The sequence below is a fragment of the Felis catus genome, chromosome A3 (genome assembly GCF_018350175.1).
Source record: "Felis catus isolate Fca126 chromosome A3, F.catus_Fca126_mat1.0, whole genome shotgun sequence".
Taxonomy (NCBI): domain Eukaryota; kingdom Metazoa; phylum Chordata; class Mammalia; order Carnivora; family Felidae; genus Felis; species Felis catus.
In genome coordinates, this window is record NC_058370.1 from 1,702,673 (window position 1) to 1,728,920 (window position 26,248).

At 63.2% G+C, this 26,248-nt stretch overlaps 3 protein-coding genes across 10 annotated transcripts in view; 1 reads left to right on the forward strand and 2 right to left on the reverse strand.

The window, feature by feature from the left end:
- The window catches only part of LAMA5 (laminin subunit alpha 5), a 51,607-nt gene extending 45,198 nt beyond the window's left edge, over positions 1 to 6,409 (forward strand). For all 3 annotated transcript variants that reach the window (XM_045053409.1, XM_023251034.2, XM_045053410.1), the window contains exons 60-80: positions 85 to 233; positions 314 to 484; positions 622 to 758; positions 833 to 986; positions 1,123 to 1,256; positions 1,332 to 1,494; positions 2,286 to 2,420; positions 2,667 to 2,815; positions 2,885 to 3,017; positions 3,104 to 3,247; positions 3,351 to 3,481; positions 3,584 to 3,754; positions 3,845 to 3,983; positions 4,095 to 4,240; positions 4,309 to 4,501; positions 4,576 to 4,740; positions 4,866 to 5,022; positions 5,133 to 5,266; positions 5,363 to 5,456; positions 5,616 to 5,738; positions 5,920 to 6,409. In XM_045053409.1, the coding sequence (XP_044909344.1) occupies positions 85 to 233; positions 314 to 484; positions 622 to 758; positions 833 to 986; positions 1,123 to 1,256; positions 1,332 to 1,494; positions 2,286 to 2,420; positions 2,667 to 2,815; positions 2,885 to 3,017; positions 3,104 to 3,247; positions 3,351 to 3,481; positions 3,584 to 3,754; positions 3,845 to 3,983; positions 4,095 to 4,240; positions 4,309 to 4,501; positions 4,576 to 4,740; positions 4,866 to 5,022; positions 5,133 to 5,266; positions 5,363 to 5,456; positions 5,616 to 5,738; positions 5,920 to 6,059 (3,062 nt within the window). In that variant the 3' untranslated portion in view covers positions 6,060 to 6,409. The remainder of the gene's footprint in view (positions 1 to 84; positions 234 to 313; positions 485 to 621; positions 759 to 832; positions 987 to 1,122; positions 1,257 to 1,331; positions 1,495 to 2,285; positions 2,421 to 2,666; positions 2,816 to 2,884; positions 3,018 to 3,103; positions 3,248 to 3,350; positions 3,482 to 3,583; positions 3,755 to 3,844; positions 3,984 to 4,094; positions 4,241 to 4,308; positions 4,502 to 4,575; positions 4,741 to 4,865; positions 5,023 to 5,132; positions 5,267 to 5,362; positions 5,457 to 5,615; positions 5,739 to 5,919) is intronic.
- Positions 6,410 to 6,610: 201 nt separating this feature from the next.
- ADRM1 (ADRM1 26S proteasome ubiquitin receptor) lies at positions 6,611 to 12,935 on the reverse strand. The gene is made up of 10 exons (XM_023251035.2): positions 12,804 to 12,935; positions 11,874 to 12,087; positions 11,160 to 11,276; positions 9,072 to 9,195; positions 8,668 to 8,754; positions 8,142 to 8,223; positions 7,651 to 7,883; positions 7,288 to 7,445; positions 7,028 to 7,130; positions 6,611 to 6,839 (listed from the first exon to the last, which is right to left on the reverse strand). Exons 2-10 carry the CDS (start codon positions 12,084 to 12,086, stop codon positions 6,736 to 6,738), a joined length of 1,221 nt encoding a protein of 406 aa, XP_023106803.1. The 5' UTR covers position 12,087; positions 12,804 to 12,935; the 3' UTR covers positions 6,611 to 6,735.
- A 6,221-nt stretch (positions 12,936 to 19,156) lies between these two features.
- Positions 19,157 to 26,248, reverse strand: part of OSBPL2 (oxysterol binding protein like 2) — a 37,001-nt gene continuing 29,909 nt past the window's right edge. For 4 of the 6 annotated variants that reach the window (XM_011280785.4, XM_019826268.3, XM_019826271.2 and 1 more), the window contains 5 exons: positions 25,792 to 25,915; positions 24,255 to 24,383; positions 23,122 to 23,245; positions 22,122 to 22,212; positions 19,157 to 20,365 (listed from right to left, as the gene is read on the reverse strand). In XM_011280785.4, coding sequence (XP_011279087.1) covers positions 20,263 to 20,365; positions 22,122 to 22,212; positions 23,122 to 23,245; positions 24,255 to 24,383; positions 25,792 to 25,915 — 571 coding nt within the window. In that variant the 3' untranslated portion in view covers positions 19,157 to 20,262. Of the gene's footprint in view, positions 20,366 to 22,121; positions 22,213 to 23,121; positions 23,246 to 23,501; positions 23,659 to 24,254; positions 24,384 to 25,791; positions 25,916 to 26,248 lie in introns of those variants that run through there. The other 2 variants (XR_890107.3, XM_019826270.2) reach the window with 2 other exon arrangements.

The window sequence follows — 26,248 nt, forward strand, 5'->3', positions numbered from 1 at the left end:
GCCTGGGGTGCGGTGCCCCCGACGGGGGTGGCCCGGGAGCCTGTGAGACGGGGCCATCAGGGTCACCCCCTCTGCTCCCCGCAGTGTCCACCCTGGAGAAGACGCTGCCACGGCTGCTGGCCAAGCTGAGCCTCCTGGAAAACCGTGGGGCGCACAACGCCAGCCTGGCCTTGTCCACCAACATCGGCCGCGTGCGGGAGCTCATTGCCCAAGCCCGGGGGGCTGCCAGCAAGGTGGGCACGAGTGCCGGGGGAGAGCGGGCATCCGGGGGGTGAGACGGTGGACGCTGATGAGCCACGTACCCCCCGCGTAGGTCAAGGTGCCCATGAAGTTCAATGGGCGCTCGGGGGTGCAGCTGCGTGCCCCTCGGGACCTCTCCGACCTCGCCGCCTACACCGCTCTCAAGTTCTACCTCCAGAGTCCAAAGCTGGCGTCTGGCCAGGTCACCGGGGACCGCTTCGTGCTGTACATGGGCAGCCGCCAGGTACTGGGGGGGCACAGCCGGCACGGCGGTCTGGGCGGAGCCAGGCACCAGGTTGGCGGCGGGGGGGCGGGGGGTGGGGGTGGGTGGTGGTGCTGTGCTGGGACCCATTCCTGCTGAGTCTCCCGCCACCTCCGCAGGCTGTTGGCGACTACATGGGCGTGGCTCTGCGCGACCAGAAGGTACACTGGGTGTACCGCCTGGGGGAGGCGGGCCCCGCCACCCTGAGCGTGGACGAGAACATAGGGGAGCAGTTCGCCGCAGTCAGCATCGACAGGTGGGTGGCCGGGCCCCCCGTGCTTCCCCGGCTACCTGGCGGGGTCCACTCCTCACCACCCGCTCTGCCCTCAGGACCCTCCAGTTCGGCCACATGTCCATCACGGTGGAGAAGCAGACGGTCCATGAGACCAAGGCCGACACGGTGGCCCCTGGGACCCAGGGGCTGCTTAGCCTGCATCCTGACAACTTCGTCTTCTACGTGGGGGGCTACCCCAGCGACTTCACGGTGAGCCTGGGCCCGCACTCCGTCCCGCCAGGCCCTGCTCCGTGTGTGGCTGCGGTCCCGCGTGCTACACCGTGGGCACCGCCACCGGGGTCTGCGCTGGGTGAGGGGCGCCCTGACTTGTGCCCTGTGCCCACAGCCCCCGGAGCCTCTCCGCTTTCCCGGCTACCTCGGCTGCATCGAGATGAACACGCTCAACGAGGAGGTTTTCAGTCTCTATAACTTCGAGGAGACCTTCCAGCTGGACACGGCCGTGGACAAGCCTTGCGCCCGGTACGTGCGGCCGGGGCCTGGCCCTCCCCCGCGCTCGGCCCGCTCTTGGCTGACCCTGTGACCTCTGACCTGTAGCTCCAAGGCGACCGGGGACCCGTGGCTCACTGATGGCTCCTACCTGGACGGCTCGGGCTTCGCGCGCATCAGCGTGGGCAGTCAGATAGGCCACACGAAGCGTTTCGAGCAGGAGCTCCGGCTTGTGTCCTCCAACGGGATCATCTTTTTCCTGCAGCACCAGGCACGGCCGCGGCCCGGCCCCAGCGCGCCCCCTCCCCCCACCACCTTGTGTCCCCTCTCCAGCCTCCCCCCCCCCCCCCCCCCCCCCGGTACCAGCCCTGCTCCCCGCTCCCTAGTGCCCCCCTGTGTACCGACCCTGCTCTGGTTTCCCTAGCCCCCCATACCGACCCTGCTCCCCTCTCCCTAGCCCCGCCCCATACCAACCTTTCTCCCCACTCCCTAGCCCCCCACCACACCGACCCTGCTCCGCCCAAGTGCCCCCCCGTACCGACCCTGCTCCCCCCCAGTGCCCCCCCCGTACCGACCCTGCTCCCCCCCAGCGCCCCCCCCGTACCAACCTTCTCCCCACTCCCTAGCCCCCACCACACCAACCCTGCTCCCCCCCAGCGCCCCCCCCACTAACCCTGCTCCCCCCCAGTGCCCCCCACCCCGTACCGACCCTGCTCCCCTCTCCCTAGCCCCGCCCCATACCAACCTTTCTCCCCACTCCCTAGCCCCCCACCATACCGACCCTGCTCCCCCCGTGCCCCCCACCCCGTACCGACCCTGCTCCCCCCCAGCGCCCCCCACCCAGTACCGACCCTGCTCCCCGCTCCCTAGCACTCCCACCCCCCACCCCATACTGACCCTGACCCCCCTCCCCAGCCCCGCCCACTTCCTCAATCCTATGTGGACTCTGCCCGCCCTCCCCACCCCATACTGACCCCGCTCCTCCTCCCCGGCACCCCCAGCCCATACGGACCCTGCCCCCACCACCCCGTACCGACTCTGCCCGTCCCCCCCACCCCCCAGGACCAGTTCTTGTGCCTGGCAGTGCGGAAGGGCAACCTCACCCTCCTCTATGACTTTGGCACCGGCCTGCAGGAGGCACAACCACCCCACAACCTGGCACACAAGCTGCAGGCCCTGACCTCCGCCAGCAAGGCGGTGAGGCTGGGGGGGAGGGCTGGCGGGGCCCCGGGGTCACCCTCGGCGGTGAGGCTGGGGAAGGGCCGGCGGGGCCCAGGGGTCGCCCTGGGCGGTGAGGCTGGGGGAGGGCCGGCGGGGCCCCGGGGGTCGCCCTCGGCGGTGAGGGTGGGGGAGGGCCGGCGGGGCCCCGGGGTCGCCCTGGGCGGTGAGGCTGGGGGAGGGCCGGGGGTCGCCCTGAAGCCCCCGCACGCGGGCGCCTCGCAGATCCAGGTGTTCCTGCTGGCGGAAAACCGCAAGCGCGTGCTGGTGCGCGTGGAGAGGAGCTCCGTGTTCAGCGTGGACCAGGACAACACGCTGGAGCTGGCGGATGCCTACTACCTGGGGGGCGTGCCGCCTGACCAGCTGCCCCCCAGGTGAGCCCGCGGTGCCGGGGCGGGCGGGGCCTCCAGCCGGGCGGTGGCCCTGACACCCCTCCCCCGCAGCCTGCGGCAGCTCTTCCCCTCCGGAGGCTCCATCCGCGGCTGCATCAAGGGCATCAAGGCTCTGGGCAAGTACGTGGACCTCAAGAGGCTGAACACGACCGGCGTGAGCGCGGGCTGCACCGCCGACCTGCTGGTGAGCCCGCCCCCGCCCTGGCCGGCGGCGGCACCCTCTCCGGGCCCGTGTCCGGGGCCCTCACCGTCACCGTCCTCCTCCCATAGATGCAACGGGCCGTGACTTTCCACGGCGACGGCTTCCTGTCCCTGGAGCTCCCTCACGTTGCTCCCCTCACGGGCCACGTCTACTCGGGATTCGGCTTCCGCAGCACGCAGGACAGCGGTCTGCTCTACCACCGAGGATCCGAGGTGCGTCAGCCCCCGCTCCCGGCAGCGGCCGCATGGGGCTCGGGCGGCTGGAGGGCAGGAGGCGTGCCCCGGCCTGGTCCACTGACCTGGCCGCTGTCCCCAGGATGAGCTATGCCAGGTGTCCCTGAAGCAGGGCCGCGTGACGCTCCGGCTGTTGAGGATGGAGGTGAAAACTCGCGACGGCTTTGCTGACGGTGCCCCCCATTATGTCGCTTTCTACAGCAACGACACAGGGTGAGCCCAGCCCGCGGGGCCTCTGGCTGCGGTGTTCAGGGACAGGGTGGCGGCAGGGCCACCGGCAGGGCAGGGTGGGGGAAACGCTGCTGTCCCCTGCAGGGTCTGGCTCTATGTGGATGACCAACTTCAGCAGATGAAGCCCCACCAGGGGCCGTCCCCCCGGCCCCAGCCCCAGCCCCAGCCTCCTCAAGCCGCTGAGCTGTCCTTGGGAGGCAGGCCGGAGCCTGGCGACTTTTTCAGTGGCTGCATCAGCAATGTCTTCGTGCGGCGGTGAGCCTCGGGCGGGGGTGTGGGGGCCGCCACCCATCCCCCCCCCCCGGCCCCCCCCCCCCCCGACGCTGACCACACTGCCCCCCTCAGGCTCCTGGGGCCGCAGCGTGTGTTCGACCTGCAGCAGTACTCCAAAAGCGTCAATGTGACCGCAGACTGCGCTCCTGCGCCACGTGCCCAGACCCTTGGGCGGGCACCTCAAGGACCGCGGGCTGCGGCGCTGCGGAAGGTAGGGCGCGGGGAGGGCAGCGTGAGCGAGGCGGAGCTGGGGACTGTCGGAAGGCGGCCCCCACGCATTCCTGCGTCCCATCTGACCACCCCGCCACCCCCCCTCCCCCAGGCTTCCCGACGCAGCCGCCAGCCCCCCCGGGACGCTGCCTGCACACCACCCCGGCCCCTCAGGAGCCCCCGAGATGCCTACCAGTTTGGGGGGCCCTTGCCCTGTCACCTAGAGTTTGCCCACGTCCCGGCCCCCCCGGGGGACTGGTAAGTCTGGGCCAGGTGGGGTGGGTGTGGGGGGGCCGCCCAGGCTGATGGCGCCGCTTGGCTTCCAGGTCCCAGGTCTCGATGCTGGTCCGCCCTCGCGCCCCCCGAGGACTCCTGCTCCTCGCCGCCCCTCTCACGGCCGGCGGCCCCTCCCTGCTTCTCCTCCTGAGCCACGGACGCTTTGTCGCTCAGACGGAAGGTCCCGGGCCCCGGCTCCGTGTCCAGAGCCGCCGGCGTTCACGGGCTGGCCGGTGGCACATGGTGAGGCCCCGAGGACAGGGGACACGGGCAGGGCCCTGGAGCTCCCACTCTGACACGCCCCCTCCCGCCCCCAGGTGTCTGTGCGGTGGGAGAAGACTCGGATCCAACTGGTGATAGACGGGGTCCGGGCCCAGGACCGGGAGCGGCCTGGCCAGCAGCGCCGGGAGCCGGGGAGCCCCCGGCCCCGAACTCTCTTCGTGGGGGGCCTTCCTGCCAGTGGCTTCAGCCCTAGGCCCCCAGTGAGAAGCACCTCAGTGCCCCCCACACCCCCGAGAACCACCTTGCTCCCCACCCCACCCCCCAGCTGAACTCCCCTCCCGGGGCTCCGGGGCCCTCCCCACACCAGCCCGTCTGTGCCCCACAGGTGGCCGTCAGCGGCTTCAGCGGCTGTGTGAGGAGACTGAGGCTGGATGGGCGGCCTCTGGGGCCCCCCACACGGGTGGTGGGGGTCACGCCATGCTTCTCCGGCCCCCTGGAGAAGGGCCTGTTCTTCGCAGAGAGCGGGGGAGTCGTCACCGCAGGTCTGTAGCGCATCAGTGCGCCCCAGCCCTCTGGGGAGGGAGTGGGGCTCTGGGGCGGGGGCGGGAGGCCGGGCAGCCCTGCCTCCCTCCCTCACAGTGCCTCCCCACAGACACCCTGGGGATCACCCTTCTTGACGTGAGCCTGGAGCTGGAGGTACGGCCCCGGGCCGCTTCCGGCCTCCTCTTCCACCTGGGCCGGGGCCGGGCGCCCCCCTACCTGCAGCTGCAGCTGCGAGAGAAGGAGGTAGGTCGGGCGGGGGGCGGTGTGGGGGCGCTGCTCCCACACCGCAGTGTGGACCCGGGTCAGCGACGCTCTCCTGACTCACCCGCCCCGCCCCAGGTCCTGCTGCGGGCGGACGACGGTGGCGGGGAGTTCTCCACGTGGGTGACGTGCCCTGCAGCCCTGTGTGACGGGCAGTGGCACCGACTGGCAGGTGAGCCGGGTCCCCCCCCTCCCACGGCCGAGCTCCCACCCCGCGCCTTTGTGCTTGGAGGAGTGCCCAGGAGGGGCAGCCGCAGACCACCCAGTGGGACCCCCCTGGGCAAACAGCCGGGCCCCTTCCAGCCCAGTTACAAGGACCCTGTGCCCGCAGTGACCAAAGGCGGGAATACCCTCCGGCTGACGGTGGACACACAGACCAACGGCACCCGAGGCCCCACGGTGGCAGTGGCCTCAGGGGACGCCCTGGCCCCTCTGCACTTTGGGGGCCTGCCCGGTGAGTGTGGCCTCTGCCTGGGGGTGGGAGCAGCCCCTGAAGGACCAGGTGCTGGGATCCCCCCGCTTCCACCCGACTTTCTGGGATGGGGCAGCCGGGGAGACAGGTTTTGGGGGAGGGGGCGCTGCTGGTGGGACATTGGCCTCTGTTCCAACCTGTCCATCTTCCTTTGTGCCCCCAGGGCCCACGAACACACAGGCTGGGCCTCTGGCCTACCATGGCTGCATGAGGAACCTGGTGGTGAACCGGTCCCCCGTCACCTGGCCTCGCTCTGTGGGTGTTCAGGGGGCAGTGGGGGCCAGTGGCTGCCCCGCCACCTAGCGCGGCTGCCCCTCCAATGGCCGTGCAGGACAGTCTTCAGGGGCCCCGGGCCTGGAGTCCACGGGAGGGCCGCCCCAGGCAGGCGGGCTCCCACCTCGGAGCCCGCAGGCCCTGCCCTCTGCTGTTTCAAAGTCTGTGTCTGTCTGGATTCTAGGCTCTAGGGGTGATGAATCTTCTTTCTGGAAATGGCTTTAAGTTATATCTCTTTAAACAAAAGGATAAAATTCTGTAAACTGGGGTTTTTAATACGTTTTATCTTCCAGTCTCGTTGAGATTTTCCTCCACCAATTTTTAGTAACGTGAGAAATCTGCCCTGCTTCTGAAATTAAAAAGTTACTACTTCTGTTTAACGGAGCGTTGACTTTAATTGTGAAAGGAGAAAAGCAGTCAGAGGCGATCTGGCCTCCGGACGTGCTCACGGGGGCAGCGCTGGCCCGGGGGCTCCCCTCGCCTGGAGTGGCTGTCCCCCCACCCCCGAGTCAGAACTGCCAGGGCTGGAGGGGCAGCGCTCGGCCCGGCTCCCTCCTGGGCACACGGGAAGACCAGAGGTGGCAGGTAAAAGACAAGACCTTTATTTCTCAGCAAGCGGAACGGAGGTGAGGGCGCGCTCCGCGCCACAGGCGCCATCGCAGAGGCCGCCGGCCGCGAATCCCGACCCCTTGAGGACAGCGGATGATTAATCTAAGCTCATGTCCTCCTCTTCGTCCTTCTTGTCCTTCCCGTCGCCCTCCTGCTCGGATCTGGCACTGTTCTGCATGGCTTTGGCAAATGCTTCCACATCTAAAATACATTTAAAAACGTGAGGCGCCCTTCCTAGACCCCGGCCTGAGACTGCTAACTGGAGGGCACAGGAGATGAAAACATCGACACCAAGGCCCAGGGCCCAGCCGGCCAGCCCTGTGCCGTGCAAACCACAAGGAGAAAAACAAACCCTGCCCTGGGCGCAGGGTGGGGGCGCGGGCACTTACCGCCTTTGTTGGCCGCCTCCACGGCCTCTGCAGGCAGGCCAAACTGGCACATGAGGGGGCCCAGCTGCCCAGAGGCCAGGGCTGCACTGAACATGCCCAGGGCCTGCGAAAGAAAGCCAGACGCCCCCTGAGCACACGCTATTGTGAAAGCCCGGGAGGGGGGCGGGGACGCTCCGTGACCGGGAGCCACGCTGAAGCTCGGTGAGCTGTGCCCCCTTCCACCGAGCACATGGCAGGGGCACCCAGGCCACAGCGTCTACCTGCTGGAACTGGGGCGAGGTCAGCGTGTTCTGGATCTCCTCTGCCGTCTGTGGCAGTGACTCCCCAGAGGGCAGGTAGGGCAAGAGGCGCTCCTGGACGTCCGCGTTGGCGAGGATAGGGGCCATGATCTCGGGCGTCAGAACACTGGCCAGGTCAACTAAGACATAAGCGCAGGGCCGTCAGCGGCTCGAGGCTGACACAGACGCCCAAGCCGCGAAACTGGCGGGTGTGGCAAGGTGAGGGGGGCAGCGGCTCAGCCCGGGGACACGCTCGGCCCCACGCCTCGGACAGCCAGCAAGCGAGCAGGCAGGGGGCGGCAGGCACCTTCACCCCCCAGCCTGGACCCGAGGAGCACGTGTTACCTTGCTGGCCGCCTCCTGGCCCTGCCGGCACGTTCATAGTAGCTAGAATGCTCTGAAGGTCGCTCAGCTGGATGGGCTGGGTTGGGCTGGCTGCCGTGCTGGTTCCATTACCTGAACTGGGTGCGGGGCTGGGACTGGTCACCGAGGCAGCTGCTGGAGCGGAAGGGGCGGGGGTGGCTCGGGTAGAAGAGGTGGTGGAGGACGGGGTGACTGCTGCCGACTGGCTCCGCGAGCTGGGGAGAGCGAGGGCAGCGATGGGACGGCCTCACACCCTGAGGGTGCCCGCATCGGTCCTGCCCCCAACGTCCCGTCCCGGAACTGCTGGGACTCCGGAAGAGTCTAGGCCCCAAAGGACCCGCCCCGGGGGGGGGAGGGGAGGGGGGTGATGGGGGGGGGTTCTCTGTCCTTCGCCATCTCCTATGTCCGGTCTCCTTCGAACGAGGGGACGCCTGGGGGCACACGGGCATGGTGGGGCGGAGCACAGGGCTCACCTGGACGAAGAGCTGCTGGCCGGAGGCCCTCCACTCCCCAGTAAGCTGGCCAGGCCCGGCCCGGTCAGGGCCCCCAGTCCCCCTGCGAGCAAAGAGACGTGAGCTCAGATGCCACACCCTCCCGAAGAGCCCACCTCTCCCGGCCAAGCATCCTGCACGAAACCCAAGGGATGAGGGGAAAGCAGTGGCCACAGCGGGCTGAGGTGCCGGACTAGCGACTGCCTCACTCCATTAGGTCCGGGCACCTCCGTCCCGGTCTGCAGACGACGCACTTAGCGCGCACTAACACGCGCTGCAAACCTGGCGGAGCAGCGAGCGCTTCCCAGGCGTGCGCGACACACACCCGCCCCGGCACAACAGCGGGGGCAGCAGGGAACGGGGGGCCCTTCCCAGGGAAGCCGGCACGAGGGACACGTGTTCAGAGACCACTCGGAGCCAACGAGGAACTAAAGGAAGAACTCGAATGGCACAGCGACCCTGATACGGCTGTCCGCCCCTAGCGCAGGCCGCGGGGCCGTGGGGTTACCCAGTCCTCCAAGGCCGGCGGGTCCGATGAGCTGCATGAGCTGGCTGTGGCTCATGTTCCCCAGCAGACTCTGCAGGCCGCCCTCGCCTGTAAGACAGGAGGTGCTCAGACTCGGGCCTGTCGCCGGGTCAACACCCACGGGGCCCCGGGGAGGCTGGGGGACTCGGGCTGACGCTGAGACGGAGCGCGCGCTGGGACCTCTCCCTCGGCTCTCCCCCAAACCACGAGTGCCACGAGCCGACAGGGTGGAGCTCAGACGTTTCGCCCCTGGAAGGTGGGGCTGGGGACTGATGGGAACCGGGACGCCTCCGTGTCCCTTTAAAACAACCAGCCTGCGCCATCAGGGATCCAAGACCTCGCCACGTGCTCGGACACCCCAGCGTGTTCTGGGAGGTGACCGTTACCGCCCAGTGCAGAGAGCTCGTGGCCTCCACTCCCACTCGCCCCCAGCGCTCCAGGCATCGGGGGGTTGTTCAGATACTCGTTGACCTTGCGGCAGTGCTCCTCGTCCTGGTCCGTCTTGGGCTCCTGTGGGGGGAGGGGGTACAACCGGAGCTGCCACAGCAGAGCCCCCCTGCCACCGAAGGGGCTCACACACGAGGGTGAGGGGCTCAGACAGGTGATGTTTCCTGTCCACAGTCACACAGCACCGAGGACAGGGCCCAGCAGGGCGGACAGGGACAGCAGTCCCACAAGATCGCCGGTGCCGTGGCGACGCTGGTTCTCAGGGTAGCGACACTGAAGCACTAAAAGCGCCCTACGTGCACCCGCAAGGCCCTCTGACCCTCCCGGACCGGACCCTTTACACAACAGTCTAACAGCCACGAAACCTTCCGGTGACTCGCGTGAAGCCACAAAACCACCGGTTGTGACCCCACGGCACACAGAGCAGCCCCAGCCGTGGCCCCTCGGGTCCGCTGGGAGCTCCATAAAGAGGCTCGCAGGCGCTCACCAGCCACAACCTCCCGAAGTGCCCCCAGGCCCACGAGCCAGAGTGCCCACGACCCATTCCTCCGTCCCTGAGCGTGCACCGTGGGCCTGCAGGGTGCTAGGGACACAGAAGGGACAGAACAGAGCTCCTCTCCCCTCCAGGGCAGAAGGAAGTGGGGAGAAGGGCAAAATCGGGAGAAACAAAAACAGTAGAGCTGGTGAAACGATTTTTTTTTTATTACTATTACAAGTTTCTATTTTTCAGCGAGCACGCATGTGGTGGAGGAGTGGGGGGTGGGGACAGGATCCCAAGCAGGCTCCCAGCTGTCAGCACAGAGCCGGACACGGTGCTCGAACTCACGGACCGTGAGTTCATGACCTGAGCCGAAGTCGGACGCTTAACTGACTGAGCCCCCCAGGCACCCTCTGGGGAAACATTTCTTGGCAAAACTGGGGAAACAAGCTCATGGCCCCATCTCTGTCTGCAGATGAAGTTTTAGTGGAACAGGGCTGCCCCCATTCGTTCACTTCTCGTCCACAGCGGCTTTCACGCTCCTTCGGCAGAAGCACAGCCTGTCCAGCCCACAGAGAGGAAAACCTTTTCTGCCTTGTTCCAGAAAGTGCTGGGGGGAGGGCAATAGGTTCACCTCTGGGGAAGGAAAGTGGCAACATCTGTCAAAACTGCAAAACCGGGGACACCTGGGCGGCTCAGTCGACAAAGCGTGGGACTCTCGATGTCAGCTCAGGCCACGATCTCATGATCTCATGGTCCCCCACCAAGTGTGGAGCCCGCTTGGGATTCTCTCTCCCTTTCTCTCTGCTCCTCCCCTGCTCATGCACACACCTGCGAGCTCTCTCAAGATGTTAAGAAACCCAAAAAGCAAAAAAACCCTGCAAATGCACTTGTTTACCCACTTCTACCAAGTCCGCTTCTGGATTTTAACACGGCGATCACCACCACCCCCTGTACGGGAAACAAACCTGGTGGAAAATCACTCTTTAACACGCCGCCTGCAACAAATCGGAGACGCAAACGGGCCCAACGGCCGACAGGTGGGAGAAGGCTGGGCGGCTGTTACGCCCAGTGGGATGCTGCCTGCCGCCGTGGGCACCAGGACGCCCTGCCGTGCTGACCCAAACACCCCAAAGCACACAACGGGGGAGGGCGAGGCAGGGCTCACAGAACACTCCGTTTCTGTACAAATACACAGCAAGGAGAAAGCGTGTGGTCAACCTTGCTTCCGCCGTGCGTGCTCACAGCCCAGGGGGGCGGGGGGAAGAGTGTGTGACAAGCACATCGTGGGCCGGGTGCCCGTCGACGCATCAAGACCGGGGCCCAGTCCAGAAACCGCTCTGTGTGCCAGGGAGTTCCGGGTCGTGAAAGGGCACCGGGAGCCCAGCGACAAGCGCGTACCCTCTGCAAAGGTCCCCTGCTCCGCTGCCTTTGGCGCTAGGAGCTCCACGGGAACTCTCAGGTTCCGCGGCAGTCTCCTTCGGCCAGCACCGGCTCTACCGCCCGGTGAGCCACGCGGAAAGACAACAGGCCAACAAAACCTACCCACCTGCATCCAGAAGAAGAGCCGCTTGGACCCTGCCTTAAACTTGAGCACGTAGACCCTCCCGCTGGGGCACTGCGGCACGCGCTTGAACTCACAGTCGTCAGGAAAGATGATCAAATCCTTCAGAGAGCCACAGGGGAGGAGTTAGCGTCACACAAATACCGCCTCCGCGGGAAACACGCTGGGTCCCGCGTCGGGGGAGGGGGCGGGGTACAGGATGCACCACCGGGTGGAGAGGCCAGGGTCACAGGCACCCCCACCAAGGGCACGAGGGCCGGGAGAGGGGTTCGATGCTCAACAGGGAAGGGGGCCTTTCGGCTTTTCAAGGATTTTGAACAGAGACGTCTTGGGAACGACGTTCCCAGGTGGGTTCAAAGCGGGTCTGCGCTGCTCTCAACAAGGAACACACGAGCCTGGAGAGCAGACGGCGCTAAAAAGGAGGAGAGCTGGTGGAGCGCAGCGTTTACACGGCACCCGAATCCCAGGCACAATGACAGAAGCAGTTAAAGATCCGGGGCGGGAGACCCGAATGGCGGTGAGCAAAGCGGAACAGCTGGTGTGGGCCCCCGGAGCAGCGGCGCCCACATATCCCAGCAGCACACCCCCACCGTAACAGGGCAGCTGCGTGTCCAGAGCCAAGTGAGAGCAGCTACGCGTGCTTCCGGAAAACCGGACGGTCCTGACGACCAGGCGGGCTTCCTAAGACCAGACACTTACGTCCTCCACGTTCCCAGATGTCCTGTCCTTCCAGCAGAAGTGAATGAGGGAGTCATCCGTCTGCTGAATGTACACGAGCCCTTTCCGTTTATCTGGGGTGACAGTAGTTCCTTTTAGCGACATCTTTCCTGCACGAAACTCCACCAGATACTTGTTGGAGGAGCCTCGGGAGCCTGGCACCAGGCTTGGAAACAGAGCGCCTGAAGTCGTCATCCTGGAAGAGCGACCAGCAAGCAAACCCGGTCAGGATCATGAAAGTCCCAGCTTCCTCGTCCAATGTGACACTGGCGGGACAGAGCGAAAGGCCGCCACCAGGCCGGGAGAGAGGGGGCCCCCGCGGCGGCGCAGTCTCCCTGGAGCGCGCAGCCAGCAGGTGCCGGGGCGCGGCCGCAGCTGCTTCTCAGGTTTCTCCACGATCGGAATGAACCTGTGCACCCCAACCGCGCCCCGCTTCCCGCCGAGAACCCCGCTCAGCGCCACTTCTGCGGCCCGGGGCCCCGAACAAGCTCAGCAACGTGAGCCAGGCGGAGACGGCGCCGACACCTCGGACGGGACCGAGACTCCGGCCGGGCTCCGTCGGGGCACGCCCGTTAAGCTGCGACTCGGCAGACCGGCGCCCTTGCACAAACGAGCGCGGTGGGAGGGTGGGGGAGGAGACGGGACAAGCCCCAGGACCGGGGTCGCGCCGCGCCGACCAGGCTCCTCCGCGCGGGGCCCACGGGCCCACCCCGACCTCGCGGCCCCCGCGGCCCCCGCGTCGCGCGGGGCGGTCGGGCCGGCACGGCCGCCGCCGGCCCGAGAGCCCGAGGCCCCCACAGCCGTCGCCCCGCGCACGGCCCCTGGCCTCCGCCGACCCGACCCCGGCTCGGGGACCCCAACGGCGCAGGCTCCGCCCCCGCAGCCGTCCCCGCCCCCCGGCGACCCCCGCACCTGGCCCGCGCCGCGACTCGGCCGAGAGGCGCCGTCCGGGCTCGCTCTTCCTCCTCAGCGCCTGCCGGGCCCCGCCGGAAGTTCTTTCTCGTTCCGCCCCCTCCCGCCGCTCTCGCCGCCGATTGGGCCGTGTCAGGGGCGGGGGCCGACGCTGAACCGCCAGCGGTTGGAAGGGGCAGCCGTCCATCGACCCGCCCCGCCCCGCCCCGCGCCCCCTTCCGGCGGAAGCGCGGGCGGGCGGCGCGCGGGCCAGAGCGGCCCCTATTGTTGCTGTGTCATAGGGGTGCGGCGGCGGCCCCTGGCGGCGGCGACCGGAGTGGCGTGGCAGGCGCCGACCCAGCGGTGGGCGTTGGAGCCCACATCCCCACCGTCGCGGGAGAGCGGCGGCACCTGCGAGGCGCGAGGGGGCGTCTCAGGTTCACGGCCAGCGCTGCAAGCCAGGTCCCAGGACGTGGAGGAAACAGTCCCCGAGTCAGGGGAAGGGCGTCTTAGGACCCGGGGGTTGGGGAGGGCCGGCTTCACGACCGCAGGGGTATGTGGCCGAACCAAAGCCCAGGACTCCGGGGCCTGGACGCAGAGCCCACGACATCAACGATGGTCCTCGGGGGCGACAGAAGTCCCGTGCGGTACCCCCGGCCCCGTTTCCCCCGTAATGGTGCTAAGATGGGTACCCCCTGTTCTCCCCCAGGGGCCCCCCATTCCAGTGAGGACAGTGCTGGCATGGCTGCCTCCCTTCTCCCTGGGGGGGCGGGGTGCCCCTACTGACCCCATTCTTGTCCAGCGCCCCCCCCCATACCAGCGAAGACAGTGCTGGCACGGCTGTCCCCCACACTCCTTCTGTGCCTGGAGTCCCCAGAGGCTGATGTGTGTGCTCAGAGTGGAGGGCAAGAAGCCCCGTCCTCCATACTCACAATGAGTGACGGGTGGCCCTCCTGCTGGTCTTTGAGCCGTTTCCATCCTGCACTTTGCTTCGAGGCTCCAAGCAGTTAGCAAGGGGGCGCACACGGAGCCCTGTACCCTCCCTGCCCCATGCTAGACCCCCGTCCGCCACCAAAGCAAGGCCACTGTGCGAGCTGCCTGACGATTTACCAACTAGATGTGTATACACAGGCTTTGTTTGAAAGCTTTTTGTAAAAAGTGTAAAAGTGGAAAGTAGTTTTGTTTTGAAGATTTATTCACGCTGGTACGTGTGGGTCTGGTGCATTATTTTAATTCCTGTATGACCTGTGTAATAATAGTCTGAAGGACAACCGCTTCTGTGTCCATTGTCTTGAGATCTAAAGACTCACCAATTTTGTTTTGGAAAATATAGCTGCTTTTCATTAAAAATTGTTATTTATGTTAATAATGAGTTCGTTGTCTTTTTATTAAATACCTTTACTTTTCTTCATTTCGTTTCTAGTAGGGTGAATCCCAACAGATAAGAGCCCCCACACAAACTCCACGGACCTTGATAATTCCTGAGACCACAGGGGAGAGGGGCGCAGCTGTTAAGCCTGTGACCGTGACCGCCCTCTCGGAGCTCAGGGGAAGCCAGAAAAGACAACAACGGGAAGATCCGCTCCGGGTGCCCCGAAGATGGGCCAGCGGGCAGGCGGCACTTGTTCAAAGTCAGGAAAAGTTAAAAAGCTGCCACAGGAAGCCGCAGGGAGACCAGCGAACTTTCCAGACCCTGCAGAGCATGGGGCCTCGAAGGGCACTAACCAGAGCGTCTCCTCAAGCAGGGGGTGGAGCCTGGGGCCGGCCCGGTGACATGTGAATGAGAAACAGGCATGGCCCAGGCCCCCCGCCACGGGGCGCCGTGGGGAACACGGCATTGAGGTGCGCCCTGGCAGCCCCAGCAGAGCCGGAAGCCCCCGCGGCTCCTCCTGCGCCAGGCGGCAGGGCCTGGGCGCAGCAGCTAGAGAGGGGGCAGGACGTGCCCAGATGCGTCACCAGAGAGGGCACGGCCGGCAAGACACACAGGAAGAGAGCCACACCGTTGTTCCCGCGAGTGCAATTCAAACACGCGGAGTAGAACCGTCAGAGCAGAGGACAGACGGTGCGGCGATAGCAGGCACCACCGGAGAACACGGTTTGGCGAGTGGGTTTTTGTTTTTCTCTTTCCTTTGAGTGACGTGTTCCTTTTCAGAGCAATCACAGGTTCTCACCAAAATGGAGCCCATCGCTCTCCACATATGCACAGCCTTCTTGCCACGAACACCCCGCAGAGGGTGTGCTGTGACAGCCCGCGGCCCCCACGGACATGCGGCGTCGCCAAGAGCCCATCTCAGTGCACACAGCCCGCGGGTTTGGACAAACGTATGGTGTGGACCCACCATCTCCCTGCCCGGAAGTGCCCCGCGCCCTCCTGGCCACCGCTCCCTCTTCCCTAAGCCCTGGACGCCACTGGTAACTTTTCTCCAATCTTGTTATATTGTGATAAGATAACACGGGACATACGACCTGCCATCTGAACGTTTTTGAGTATGCCGTTCGGTGGTGGTAAATACATTGTGATGTTGTAACGTCTCACCACCGTCCACCTCCAGAGCCCCCGTCACCTTGTGAAACACCAGCTGCCCGTCCCGTGTCCCCTGCTCCAGCAGCCACCACCCTACTGCCTCCAGCATTTTGACGACTCTGCCTAATGCGATCAGTGGAATCAGACAGCGTCCGTCTTTCTGTGGCTGATTTCAGTGAGCACAACATCCTCAAGGTTCACCCGTGTGGCAGCAGGCGTCAGAACGTCCCTCCTTTTCAAGGCGGAGTGACAGCCCCTGGTCCGGGCGGACTGCATCTTGCTCGTCCGTTCGTCCGATGGGGGGACACGAGGGCTGCTCGCGGGCTTCAGTGATGCTGCCTCACGCTGCTGTCGACATGAATGTCCAAGTCTCTCTCCCAGACCTTGCTTTCAAGTCTTTTGGGCCCGTAACCACAGCGGAATTGCTGGATCATCTGGTAATTCTATTTTTAATTTTTTGAGGAGCTGTCATACTGTCTTCCACAGCAGCTGCCCCGTTTTCTGTTCCCACAGACAGCGCACGAGGGTTCCGATTTCTCCACATTCTCGCCAACACTTGGTTTTTGCTTGTTCTCGACAGCTGCCACCGTAATGGGTGTGAGGCGGGACCTCCGTGTCGTCGTGAGTTGCATTTCCCACAAGATTAGCGATGTTGAGCGTGTTCCCACGGGCTTATTGGCCACTTGTGCGTCTTTGGAGAAATGTCTAGTTTTGAACCAGGTTGTTTTCTGTTTGCCCGGTTTTAGGGCCTGGCTCTGGCAGCACTGAGTGCTCCGTGGTCCCCATCATCAGATACGGCAGAGGCTGGTAGAGCCCCTTGTCCGTGCACCTGGGCATCCTGAGGGCACTGCCATCCTGTGTACCATCTGTCCCTCTGACCAGAGCCACCATGGCTATTTGGATGACCATCTCCACTCAGCTCCTCCTCCTGCGAAGTATGCAGCTGCTGGGCACCTAGGCCAGCAGCCAGGTGGCACGGACCTTCCGGTCAAACTCACACCGCATTCTGGGCATTCTGTTGTTGTCACTGGGGGCTCTGATCCCCAGGAGAGAAGAGAGATGGTCAGTCAGAGCTCCCCACTTCCCAGAGAACGCAGGCCCCTTCACCCACCCATTGTGCCCACACAATGGTGTCACGGTGTCCCCGAGCCCCCACCACCATGACAAACAGTTTTCTGAAGCAATCCGTGTGCGGGGCCAATCCTACAGAGTGCACAGTCCAATCCGACACCCGTGCGCGGGGACTCGTCTGTAGCCGATCTGCAGTCCTTTCCAGAGAGGCCAGAACGACTGGGACAGTGAAAAATCGCTCAGTGCAGAGCAAGCGTCAGCCACCACCCACTTCCAAGGAAATCTGTATTTGGAGCTGGGGTTGAACATTCATCTTCACGGATCTGCTCAGTCCTCCAAGAAGAACCTCCAAGAGTAGTGGATGCTGTTTACACGGATGGGTACTGACAGTTATGACCTGTTATAAGAATAAATCCGTCTCACCAGCCATACTCTCGCCTGACATTTTCGAGCTACACTGACACAGGACAAACAGCGTGGCAGGCCAGCCAAGCACGTGCACAGCAAGGAAGGAAGGGCCCGTGTCTGTGTGTCGTCGCCTGCTGCAGAGACCACGGGGCCTTTACGAATCGCCTGACACAGGACCGTTAGGTTCTCAGAGGGGCGACGGAGCTGTGCAGCCAGGGAAGGGCTGACTGTCCAGTAAACTCACGCAAGAGACACAAAAAACAGTTTTTACTTTGCAAAACCCTCCCACCACGCACGCAAAAGACAGTGAGGCCTGAAGTAATACAGGTGGAGGGAAGACCACCGGTGTGCCTTGGGTCTGGTTACATGCTCTGATCCGGGACCCCAATCTCTGCACCACTGTGGACCCGAGAAAGGCCTCGGGAAGACGTCTGAAAGTGCAGACACTGAGACGGGACAAACCAGGACCGGCGGGAACCTCGTGCCGACTGAACTCTCCTCGCCGCCCAGCCCTCCCCTCGGAACGCAGGGGTGATCAGGAGAAGGGCCACTGGTGCTTCCCAACTGGGAGCTTTATCAGCACGTCCGTGCTCTGTGCTCCTCGTGCGTACGTGAGACTGGGAAAGCCGGTGAGTCACCAACTCTGTTGGGGAGCACTCTTTCCCAAAGAGCCGGTGTCCCGAGAGGAGGCTTGTGGCCAGGGCCGCCTGGAGGGCTGCCTGCACCTTGGGGAGCCTCCTGGCATTCCTCTCCTGTTCTGATTTCCTGACTCCACGTTCCGACCAGAACCCAGCAAGCAGACGGCACGGCCTCCGCTTCACCGGACGCGCCTCCCCAGCGGGTCGGCGTCACGCTCGGTCAGACACGCGGCCAGCGGCACCGGGCCTGGGCCTGCCCAGTGCCCCCAGAGGCCACCAAGGCTGCGCTTGATGCCTCCCCCAGTGCCAGGCCCGCTTGGTCTGACATGGGTCCCCAAAGCAGGTCGCGTGTCTGGCAGACCGGTGGGCTGACACTTCCACGCGCTTTGCGGAAGGAGTCTGAAGGGGACGCGGTGGCCAAGCCCTCGGAGCTGCTCCTCAGGGGCGCCCTCCCTGCGGCCGCTCCGGCTCTCCACGCCAACACTCGCACGCGGCCGCTACCCTCCTAGGGCCCGGTGTCTGTGCAGAGCCGTCTGGGTCCTCACGCGTCCCTCCCACCCGTGCCGGGAAGTGGCAATCCGGGGTGGCAAAATGCCGTGATGTCCCCGAGGGCCCGGGGCCTGCTTCTCCGCGGCCTCCTCCTGAGCAGGAGCCACAACCAGGTGCCAGTGACGTCCTGACCCTGGCCGCTTGGGGACAGATTTGTGCCAGCCGCCCCCTGCCCCCAAACAGACAGGACCGTCGGTCTCCAACACCAGGTGGCCTATGAAACCTAGTCAGCGCCAGGGGCCCCGTGACATTAGGTTATATCGCACACGAGACATATTCCAACGTGGTGTCTCTCTGTCTCTGGCTGAACCTCCAGCGGCTCCTGACAACTGTGTGCCCAGTCAAGGACGCGAGACTGGATCCTCACCTCAGAGGGGAGCAAACTCGTCACATCAAGTGCTTAGGGGAGAGTATGCTCCCCTGTCCCTGCTGCACGGACGGTCAAAGTTACAAAACTACTCTAGAAAGCCCCTGGGTCCTTACGGCAAAGCCATAATGACATCAGCGTGTGGCTGAGGAGCCACCACTTTCCACACAGGCCAAAAGCATCGGTAGCAGGTGCCTGTGTTTTAAGATGCATTTTCTAGTGAAAAAAGTCTTTAGTAGAGACAAACCTCTGGCATCTGAAACGACCAAGGGAGACGAAGTTGAGGCAGTCACTTTACACGCTGGCATTTGCAGAGACCGAAGTTTAACAACCACAAGCCAAGTGAGGACGGCCCCACAAATGCGTATGTTCTGGTGCCCACCGTCCTGCCCCCCTCCTCTGGGGCCTGGGCCCGGTGCGTGCTGAAAACCGGCCTCCCCGGCAGACTCAGAAGTGCAGACCTCGCTGGCCTGTTATCAGGGGCAGTGAGAAACGGCTTCATCTGCAAGAAGTTGTTAAACTGCCCGAAATACTGTCCTTCTAAACGTGTCCTAGGACTGTGCCCTTTGACATTTTCAGCTCGCCCTCCCTCGTGGACAGCGAACCCGCCCCCGGCCGCAGGTGCACGAGGTCCCCATTCGGACCACCGGATGCGCCACGACCCCGTGTCAGAACAGCGTCAGAACCGTAAAGCCTCGCACACCTCTGCCCGTCGCCAGTGGCTCCGCTCCCGTCTCCGTGCAGCAGACGCTCGGTTGCCCCCGACACCTTGACTTCCGGTTTCCCAAGCTACAGAATCAAGGCTGCAGAACAACTATTCGCTTTTAAAAGTGTTTTAATGACAGATGTGACGTCGAAGCCCGGACACACAATGACGACAGCCTGCCACCGAGAACCCAGCACTCCATACGGCCGCGTGAGTGCGTGCACGCTCAGCAGACGCTCTCCGTTCAGAGCTCCGCTGAGGCCTGTGGTGTTGACACTTCTACAGAAAGACAAGAGCCACCAGAAGGGATGTTTCTAGGATGGACACGCACCTACTTTTTGTTAAGTAACTTTAATGACACGGCCGTAGCGGCTGCTGCTTCGGAGCCTCCCGCAGGGCGCACCTGCCGTAGGCACGGCGACCCTCTGTGACGCGGGCCTGGCCTGCAGAGGCCACGAAGCCCCGGTGAGAGAGGCGGGGCCCCTTTCGAGGCTGGCAGCAGCCTGGGGAGGTCCGTCACGACTCACGAGGTTTCCGGCCACCCCAGGCTGTCACGGTAATGCTTCGTTTCGGACAGTATACGATTGGTGATGAATGCAAACCTTGCTCTCCGGCAAAATACTATTCAAGTAGTTTTAACTTAAATATTTTAAAAGTAATCTTTACATTATTGAAGGCTGGTAAAAAATACAGAATCTGACAGCTTTTCATTTCATTCCATCTGGCGCTCTGAAAGTCTTCACTTTTGCATTACCGTAATCTAGGAAGCAACCCCTGGCCCCGTAAAGCTCCTCGAAGGGTTACTTTCAAGATCCGTCTTCCCCTGTTACTGGTTCAAATGCACGACAGTCTCAGAAACCCTTTGCCACTGCGTTAGGAGGAGGGACACGGGGGGGACTTAGAACTAAGACCCTTCCTGGTTACTTACTTCCGTTATGAACTTTACAATGAAGAGGGCGCTGTAACAAGCCGGGCTGATTCCCGTCACGTGAAGGGACGGCAGAGGATTGTCCTTTTCCGCCCTTAATGAAAACATGATGATCCCATGTGAAGCTTGATGAACAGTAGTAAAATGTTTGGCGATCAGAAGTTAATTAGAATCAAATCTTTGACCGGGGATGGTGCTGTCTCCACGGACACAGTCGCTGGAAAAGCTGGTTTCTGCCGTGACCGCTTGACGGAGTCCGGTCTCCGGTCCTGGGGGCCACTCCGGCCCCTCAGTAGATATCTGGGCAGCGGGAGAAATTCCGCTCAAAGTAGCCCCCCGCATACAACCAGTCGGGAGCCCCCGTGTGCGGGTTGCTGCCTTGATGAAACCACCTGGAACACAGAGGACATGGTCAGGAAGCACGTGGACACAACCTGGCTCGTGTTCCCTGCAGGGAGGCATCACCGCATCAGCACGCAGCTTTAGATGCAGCCCAGGGCAGCAGCCGCGGCTGAGAGTTATTAACCACGTTTTCTCTCGAATGCTGTCCCCGCGAACAGCCCAGAGTGGGCTTCGCCAGCAGACCCTCAAGGCCTTCACAGAAACACGCTAGGCCGTTAGCGGAGAACGGCCGCTATCCCTTCCGAGGGAAGGACGGGCACAGTGCTGGTTCCTTCCCTGGAAGCAGGCCTAGCGTGTCTAACTGGGGAAGGGGATGACCTGTGGGCAGGGAGGCAACGGGGCCGTCACCGCGGGCACGTGTGTGGCACGTGCCCTGGGAAGCCCCCCGGACCCTCGACTGCCGGCGCGCATCCTGAAGACGACGAAGGACCTGGGGCTCACAAAGTAGAAGGAGTCATCTGAGGACCAGATATCGCTCCTTCTGCAATGTATTTTTTAAATCGATTCCTTAAAGACAATGAAGGAGGGTGGATGCTTTTCAAGCTTTTTCTGGAATGAAGCCAATTCCAAATATTGGAAAGACTGAAAGCGCAAACTTAAATCAGGTCGGAAGCCCGAGCACAAAGAAATGGTTTTAAAAATGTTAGTCACAAAACAGCCACAGGAGGCGATCGTGACCAGACCTAGAAAACAATGCCTACAGTGCATCAAGCTTGACTGGAAAAAACACTCCGTGAACAGCTCAAAGCCACCCCAAGATTTTTTTTTTAATTGTTTATGTTTTTTTTTAATTTTTTTTTTGAGACAGAGAGAGACAGAGCATGAGTGGGGATGGGGCAGAGAGAGGGGGAGACACAGAGTCAGAAGCAGGTTCCAGGCTCTGAGCTGGCAGCACAGAGCCCGACGTGGGGCTTGAACTCACAGAGTGTGAGATCATGACCTGGGCCAAAGTCAGATGCTCCACCGACTGAGCCACCCAGGTGCCCCATGCACCCCAAGATTTTGCTAGGACTAACATTTTAACGGACATATGTTTTTAATTATGCTCAAGTATTACGGTACTTACCCGACTGAATCCTCACCGAATGGGCTGTTTTCACGTAATTACGACCACGGACAAACCAACCGCGCTTTTCCAGTGAGACAGCAGGAGGCCCCGGGCCCACGGGGTCTGCTCCCTGTCTCTGTCTGTCTCTGTCTGTCTCTGTGTGTCTGTGACCCTCTCACCTGGTCTGAACACAGGTGTGTCCCCACCTGCGATGCCCCCGGGCACCGCTCTCCACACCCTCCCTCTCCACGCTACCACGTGGGGCCGGCCGGGGCCTATCCGGCCACCTGTGCCACGTGGCAGGCGACGTGGACAAGAGCAACCTGCAGCAGTGCCAAAGGGCGACGGCTGAACACACCATTCCTTCCACAGCACTGCCTTTCCACAAGCTGTGTCGTCCTCCAGCTGGTGGCCTGGTGCAGACTACGGTTTGTTTGAAACCGTGTCCTATTTGAGAGGAATGCTCAGGGTCAGAGGCGCTGTGGGCGGGACCGCCGGGCCCGGGTCGGAGGGGACCTGTCCCCACACTGGCAGGGTGCCTACTCACCTTCGGGGACGCTCGGCCCGTCTGTGTCACGGAACCCGCGCCAGACCCGGGGCTGCGGCCCCGCGTCCGTGGGACCCCCAAATAGCTCTGCTCGGCCGCAGGTGCACGTGGGGCCCTGGCCACTGCCCTCTCCCAGCCCCCGAGGCCTCACCTGGTCTGCCACTCGGCCTCCTGCTCGGCCCGCTCCCTCCGGGCCTCCCGCTGCTTCTCCTCCAGCCGCTCCTTCTCCTGGCTCGCCAGATCTGGGGGCCAAGCACACGGCGTGGGTCAGGACTCAGGGCCGACGGCGAGGCTCCCGGCTCACAACCGACGGAGGCGAGGGCGGAAGGAGACAGACAGACGCGGCAGCGCCCCCACCCCCAGACCCTAGGTGAGAAGTCACGCCGGCCAGGAACGTCGTCGTCTGCAAACCGCACCCGGTCACGAGGCTACAGCGGCGCCCCGACCCCAGCGTGGCTGCGGGGAGAGGCGGGCCTTTCCCCCGCACCGCAGGAGGGCGCGGCAGGGCTCGGGAAGGAGCACCACGCAAGGGCAAGCTCAGGCTCACGGGCGACTTGACCCTCAGGGCAGGGCCGGGGCCAGCGGGGGCCGCTTCCCACAGAGGACCGTCCCGCGTGACCTGACCCTCGGGGCTCTGTGGCCCGGTCCCGGGTGCAGGTGCAGACCCTGGTCGTGGAGAGTGGGGGTCTCCCTGCCCCGTGCAGTCCCTCCACTCGACACCGACTGTGTCCACAAAACCCAGGACCGCTTGGGACGGCCCTCCGGCCAGCGGCCCACCGCACGGCTGACGCGGACGGGTGAGCCGGCACGCGGCCGCTCCCTCGTCACGCGGAGACATCCACGGTGCGCGAGCAGCCTGGGCCTGGGATGCAGGCCTACACCGACTTTGGACGGAGAACACGTCCAACCTTGGAAACGTGACCCCAATTTCGCTGATAAGAAGAACCGGGGGACTCGTGTTTCGCACGCGTTGTCCTTCATTTTTCTAGGAACTTAATCGTATCCTATTCACAAGGGGACTGGTCTGCAGCAGGCTGGGATTTCTAAACCTCTTCCACCTCGGAGAGTGCGAGATGCACCGTCCTCGGTCTCCCTGTCTGTCCACCTGCCGCACGGGCGCCCCCCCCGCCCCCCCCGGCCCGCGAGCGCACCCATGTCGCCGTTCTCCATGCCGCGGATGTCGGGGCGCAGGCGGCAGTCCGTGGGAGCCAGGGTCTTCTCCATGCCGCTCTGCAGCTCGTTGAGACTGACGGTGAAGCTGGTAAAATTGTACATCTGGGGGGAGAGGCGCGGAGACCCGTCACCACGCCGGCATGTTTCCGCGCTCCGCTCAGCTAGGCCGCTCGGGGCGGCTGGGTCCTGGCCACTCCTGCCGGTCCGCGCTCTGCCCCTCAGTCTGTGCGGACGCAGCCCCACAGCCGCCCCGCCCGCCCCGCCATCAGGTCCTGGGAAGGCCCCCAGCGCCTCCTCACTGTCCCGCACCTGCCGGCCCTCCAGCTCCACTCCTGGGTCCACAGACACGAACCACAGGGAGGAGGAACAAGCGTTGTTTGTAAGAGGAATTCCTGGCAAGAAGTACACCTTTGCCCTGTTGGGTCGGACTATTTTACACTCTGCTGGGAGCCAGCAGTGGCTGCGGCGAGGTGACGTCCGTGTAGGTGGGGGTTCTGTGTCCTTTTTACTGTGGTCTGGTAGGGTGATAGGAGTGAAGGTATACTTCACATGTAGTCCGTATTGTTTTACATATGAACGAGATAAGTAATGATAGATATTAAAAGTTACTACACAAAATTATTACATTTATACAGTCATCCTCTATACTGCACCCTATCACACAGGATGTAATAAGCTTATCATGTGCAATATAAATTATAAGCGTAATTTTCAAGCATAAGTACCAAAATGCATTTAAGCATCTGAACCGACAAGTCGGGAAAATAATCTCTCAGAAGCAGTCTGGAAGCCCCTTTCAGTGAGACCCAGTCGGTGCAGGCCGCCTAGAGAAGGTACCGTGTGCACGCGGGGCACCTGTCTCACCGCGTGTCAGGGGCACGGCAGCACACCCACACGACATGTTGGCGGAGCACTGCCTTTGCCCCGGGGAGGCCAGGCCGTGGCCAAGGCTTGACTGGGGCTCCGGGAGGGCGGGGGGCCCTCGGAGGCTCACTCTGCGGAAGCAAGGTCCTAGGCGGCGCGGACACGGGGCCGGGGAACCCCGTGCTGAGGGGTCTGGCCTGGCCAGGGGTCAGGGGTGCGGAGAGGGGCGGGGGGCGGGGGTACGGACCTGGGCAGAGTTGGGGGGCCGAGTGTTGACCCTCCAGAGTAGCTTGCTGCCTGGAATGACCTGCACAGTCTCCTGAACCTCGGGCACGGCATCCGCCACATCGCCGTCAGCTTTCTGGGAGCTGTCGTCCTGAAACACAGAACACCGTGGGCCGGCCGGCCAGGTGGGACAGCTACTCTCGGAGCGACTGTCAGGCAGGGCAAGATGGGCTCTCTGGTAAGGGAGAAGATGCCGTGATGCTCTCTTTGCAGGGGCTCCCCGTGCTGGGGCTCCCCCAGAGGGCGGGAAGTCAGCAGCACGGGAGTGCACCCCCCCGCCCCCCCCCCGGGGAGAGCACACACGAACACCTAGGGAGCCGCCGGCTGGCAGGTGGGGCTGGGGGGCTGGGCCTTCTACAGCGGCGGCCAGGCAGGGTGCGGCCCTCCCCGGCCGGAGCCAGTCCCCACACGCCGCAGCTCGGCCCTCCGCCAGAACCGCTCACGCCGGGCGACCTCATGGACCCTCAGCACCTCTAGACTGAACCCCGCCTGCAGACCACATCTGAAGACGAAACGCAACCACCCTCACATTTCCCAAGCAGCGGGACCCGGAGAAGGAAGCAGTGGCCACCCCCGCAGCTGCTGCGGGAGAACGCGGGGACATGACGACGCGGCCTCGGGACCCTCCCGGCCGACGTCCAACGGGGCTCGGTACCGCTGGCCGCGGGCCACGGGGTTCGGCGCCAGGAGCTGCAGAAGGCTGCTCCCGGGCAAGTGCTCACACAAGTCTGTCTCATGTCGAGTCACCCAGAGGACAACGAAGCTAAACTAAGGCACCAAAAGCCACCCCTCCGGGCATTTCACATTCCAAGTCTGTGTGGTCTTCACATGGAACGTTCCTTTTGCTTTTTAAAGTCAAAGAGCACGTTGGGAGGTGTCCAGCAGCACTCAGGCGATGCCACAGGGCCGGACCACTGACACCCTGGGGGAGGCTGGACGCCTTGGGCCCGGCCCACTCTCTCTTCTGACCTCGAACAACCTGACCCTTCCTTTGAGCTACTGACTTCTAGTTTTAGCCCTGAGATCATCAGTATTCCAAAGCTCTGGGGGGAAAGTATCTTTGCCAAAACTTCCCAACTGTGGAATATATTACCTGGTGCTCAGAACTGAAAACACAGACATGACAGTCTTGATTTTTTAATAGGTCTAAGCTAACGAGGTGCTGGGAGACAGGAGGTTTACAAAGAAGAACCCGGAGCACGGCGTTCCCAGAAAGAAACGTAGGTGCACTTGGGCTCTGCCAGGCCTGGGGGACACGGCGTACCAAGTGGCCCCCGAGCCCGGCTGACGGCAGCAGCCTCTGCACACAGAGACGCAGGTAAACCGAGGCCCCGAGCAGCACACAGACGGACGGGCGGATTCCGGGCCTTCATCCTCTCCAGCTGGGACCCCACAGGCCCAGCAGAGGGAAGGCAGACTCCCCCCGCACTCGACTCTGAAGCCCTCCCCGCCTCGCCCCCCCCCCCCCCCCCCCCCCCCCGCCGGGGGCAGCACCTTACCGGCTGTGGCTTGCTCAGGTGGTCGCCTCTCCTCTCCCGCTTCTTGAAGGACTCGTACGCAGCAGGGTCTATTCCCCACAAACACTCTGTCCATTTTCCATAGATCATAAAGAGCTTCTTTTTGCTGTAGTCAAAGGGAATTTTTATTTTTTTATTTACCTTTAGTAACCTCTACACCCAACGTGGGCTCAAACTCACGACCTGGAGATCAAGAGCCGCGTGCTCTTCTGACTGAGCCAGCCAGGCGTCCCATCAAAGGGAATTTTTAAAACCATGTTTACAGCAATTATAAACCCTTCATCTAAACAGGCAGCACCTCGATTGTGACCGTGACCGTGGAGTACATTCCCATTCTGGTTTGTCTCCTTGTAAATTTTAGAACCTCTCTGCACAGAGGTGCGAAGAGGAAAATCTGCCTTTGAGGGTCCCCCCTCGGGCCTAATTTGCCAAAGCAGAA

Excerpts from the sequence above, each read along its gene's own strand:
- ADRM1 (XM_023251035.2), bottom strand. The coding sequence starts at position 12,086 with ATGACGACTTCAGGCGCTCTGTTTCCAAGCCTGGTGCCAGGCTCCCGA. Across the intron at positions 11,277-11,873 it reads CATCTGGGAACGTGGAGGAC|GATTTGATCATCTTTCCTGA; the intron begins GTAAGTGTCTGG and ends GGCTCTCTGAAG. Across the intron at positions 6,840-7,027 it reads GGAGGCGGCCAACAAAGGCG|ATGTGGAAGCATTTGCCAAA; the intron begins GTAAGTGCCCGC and ends AATGTATTTTAG.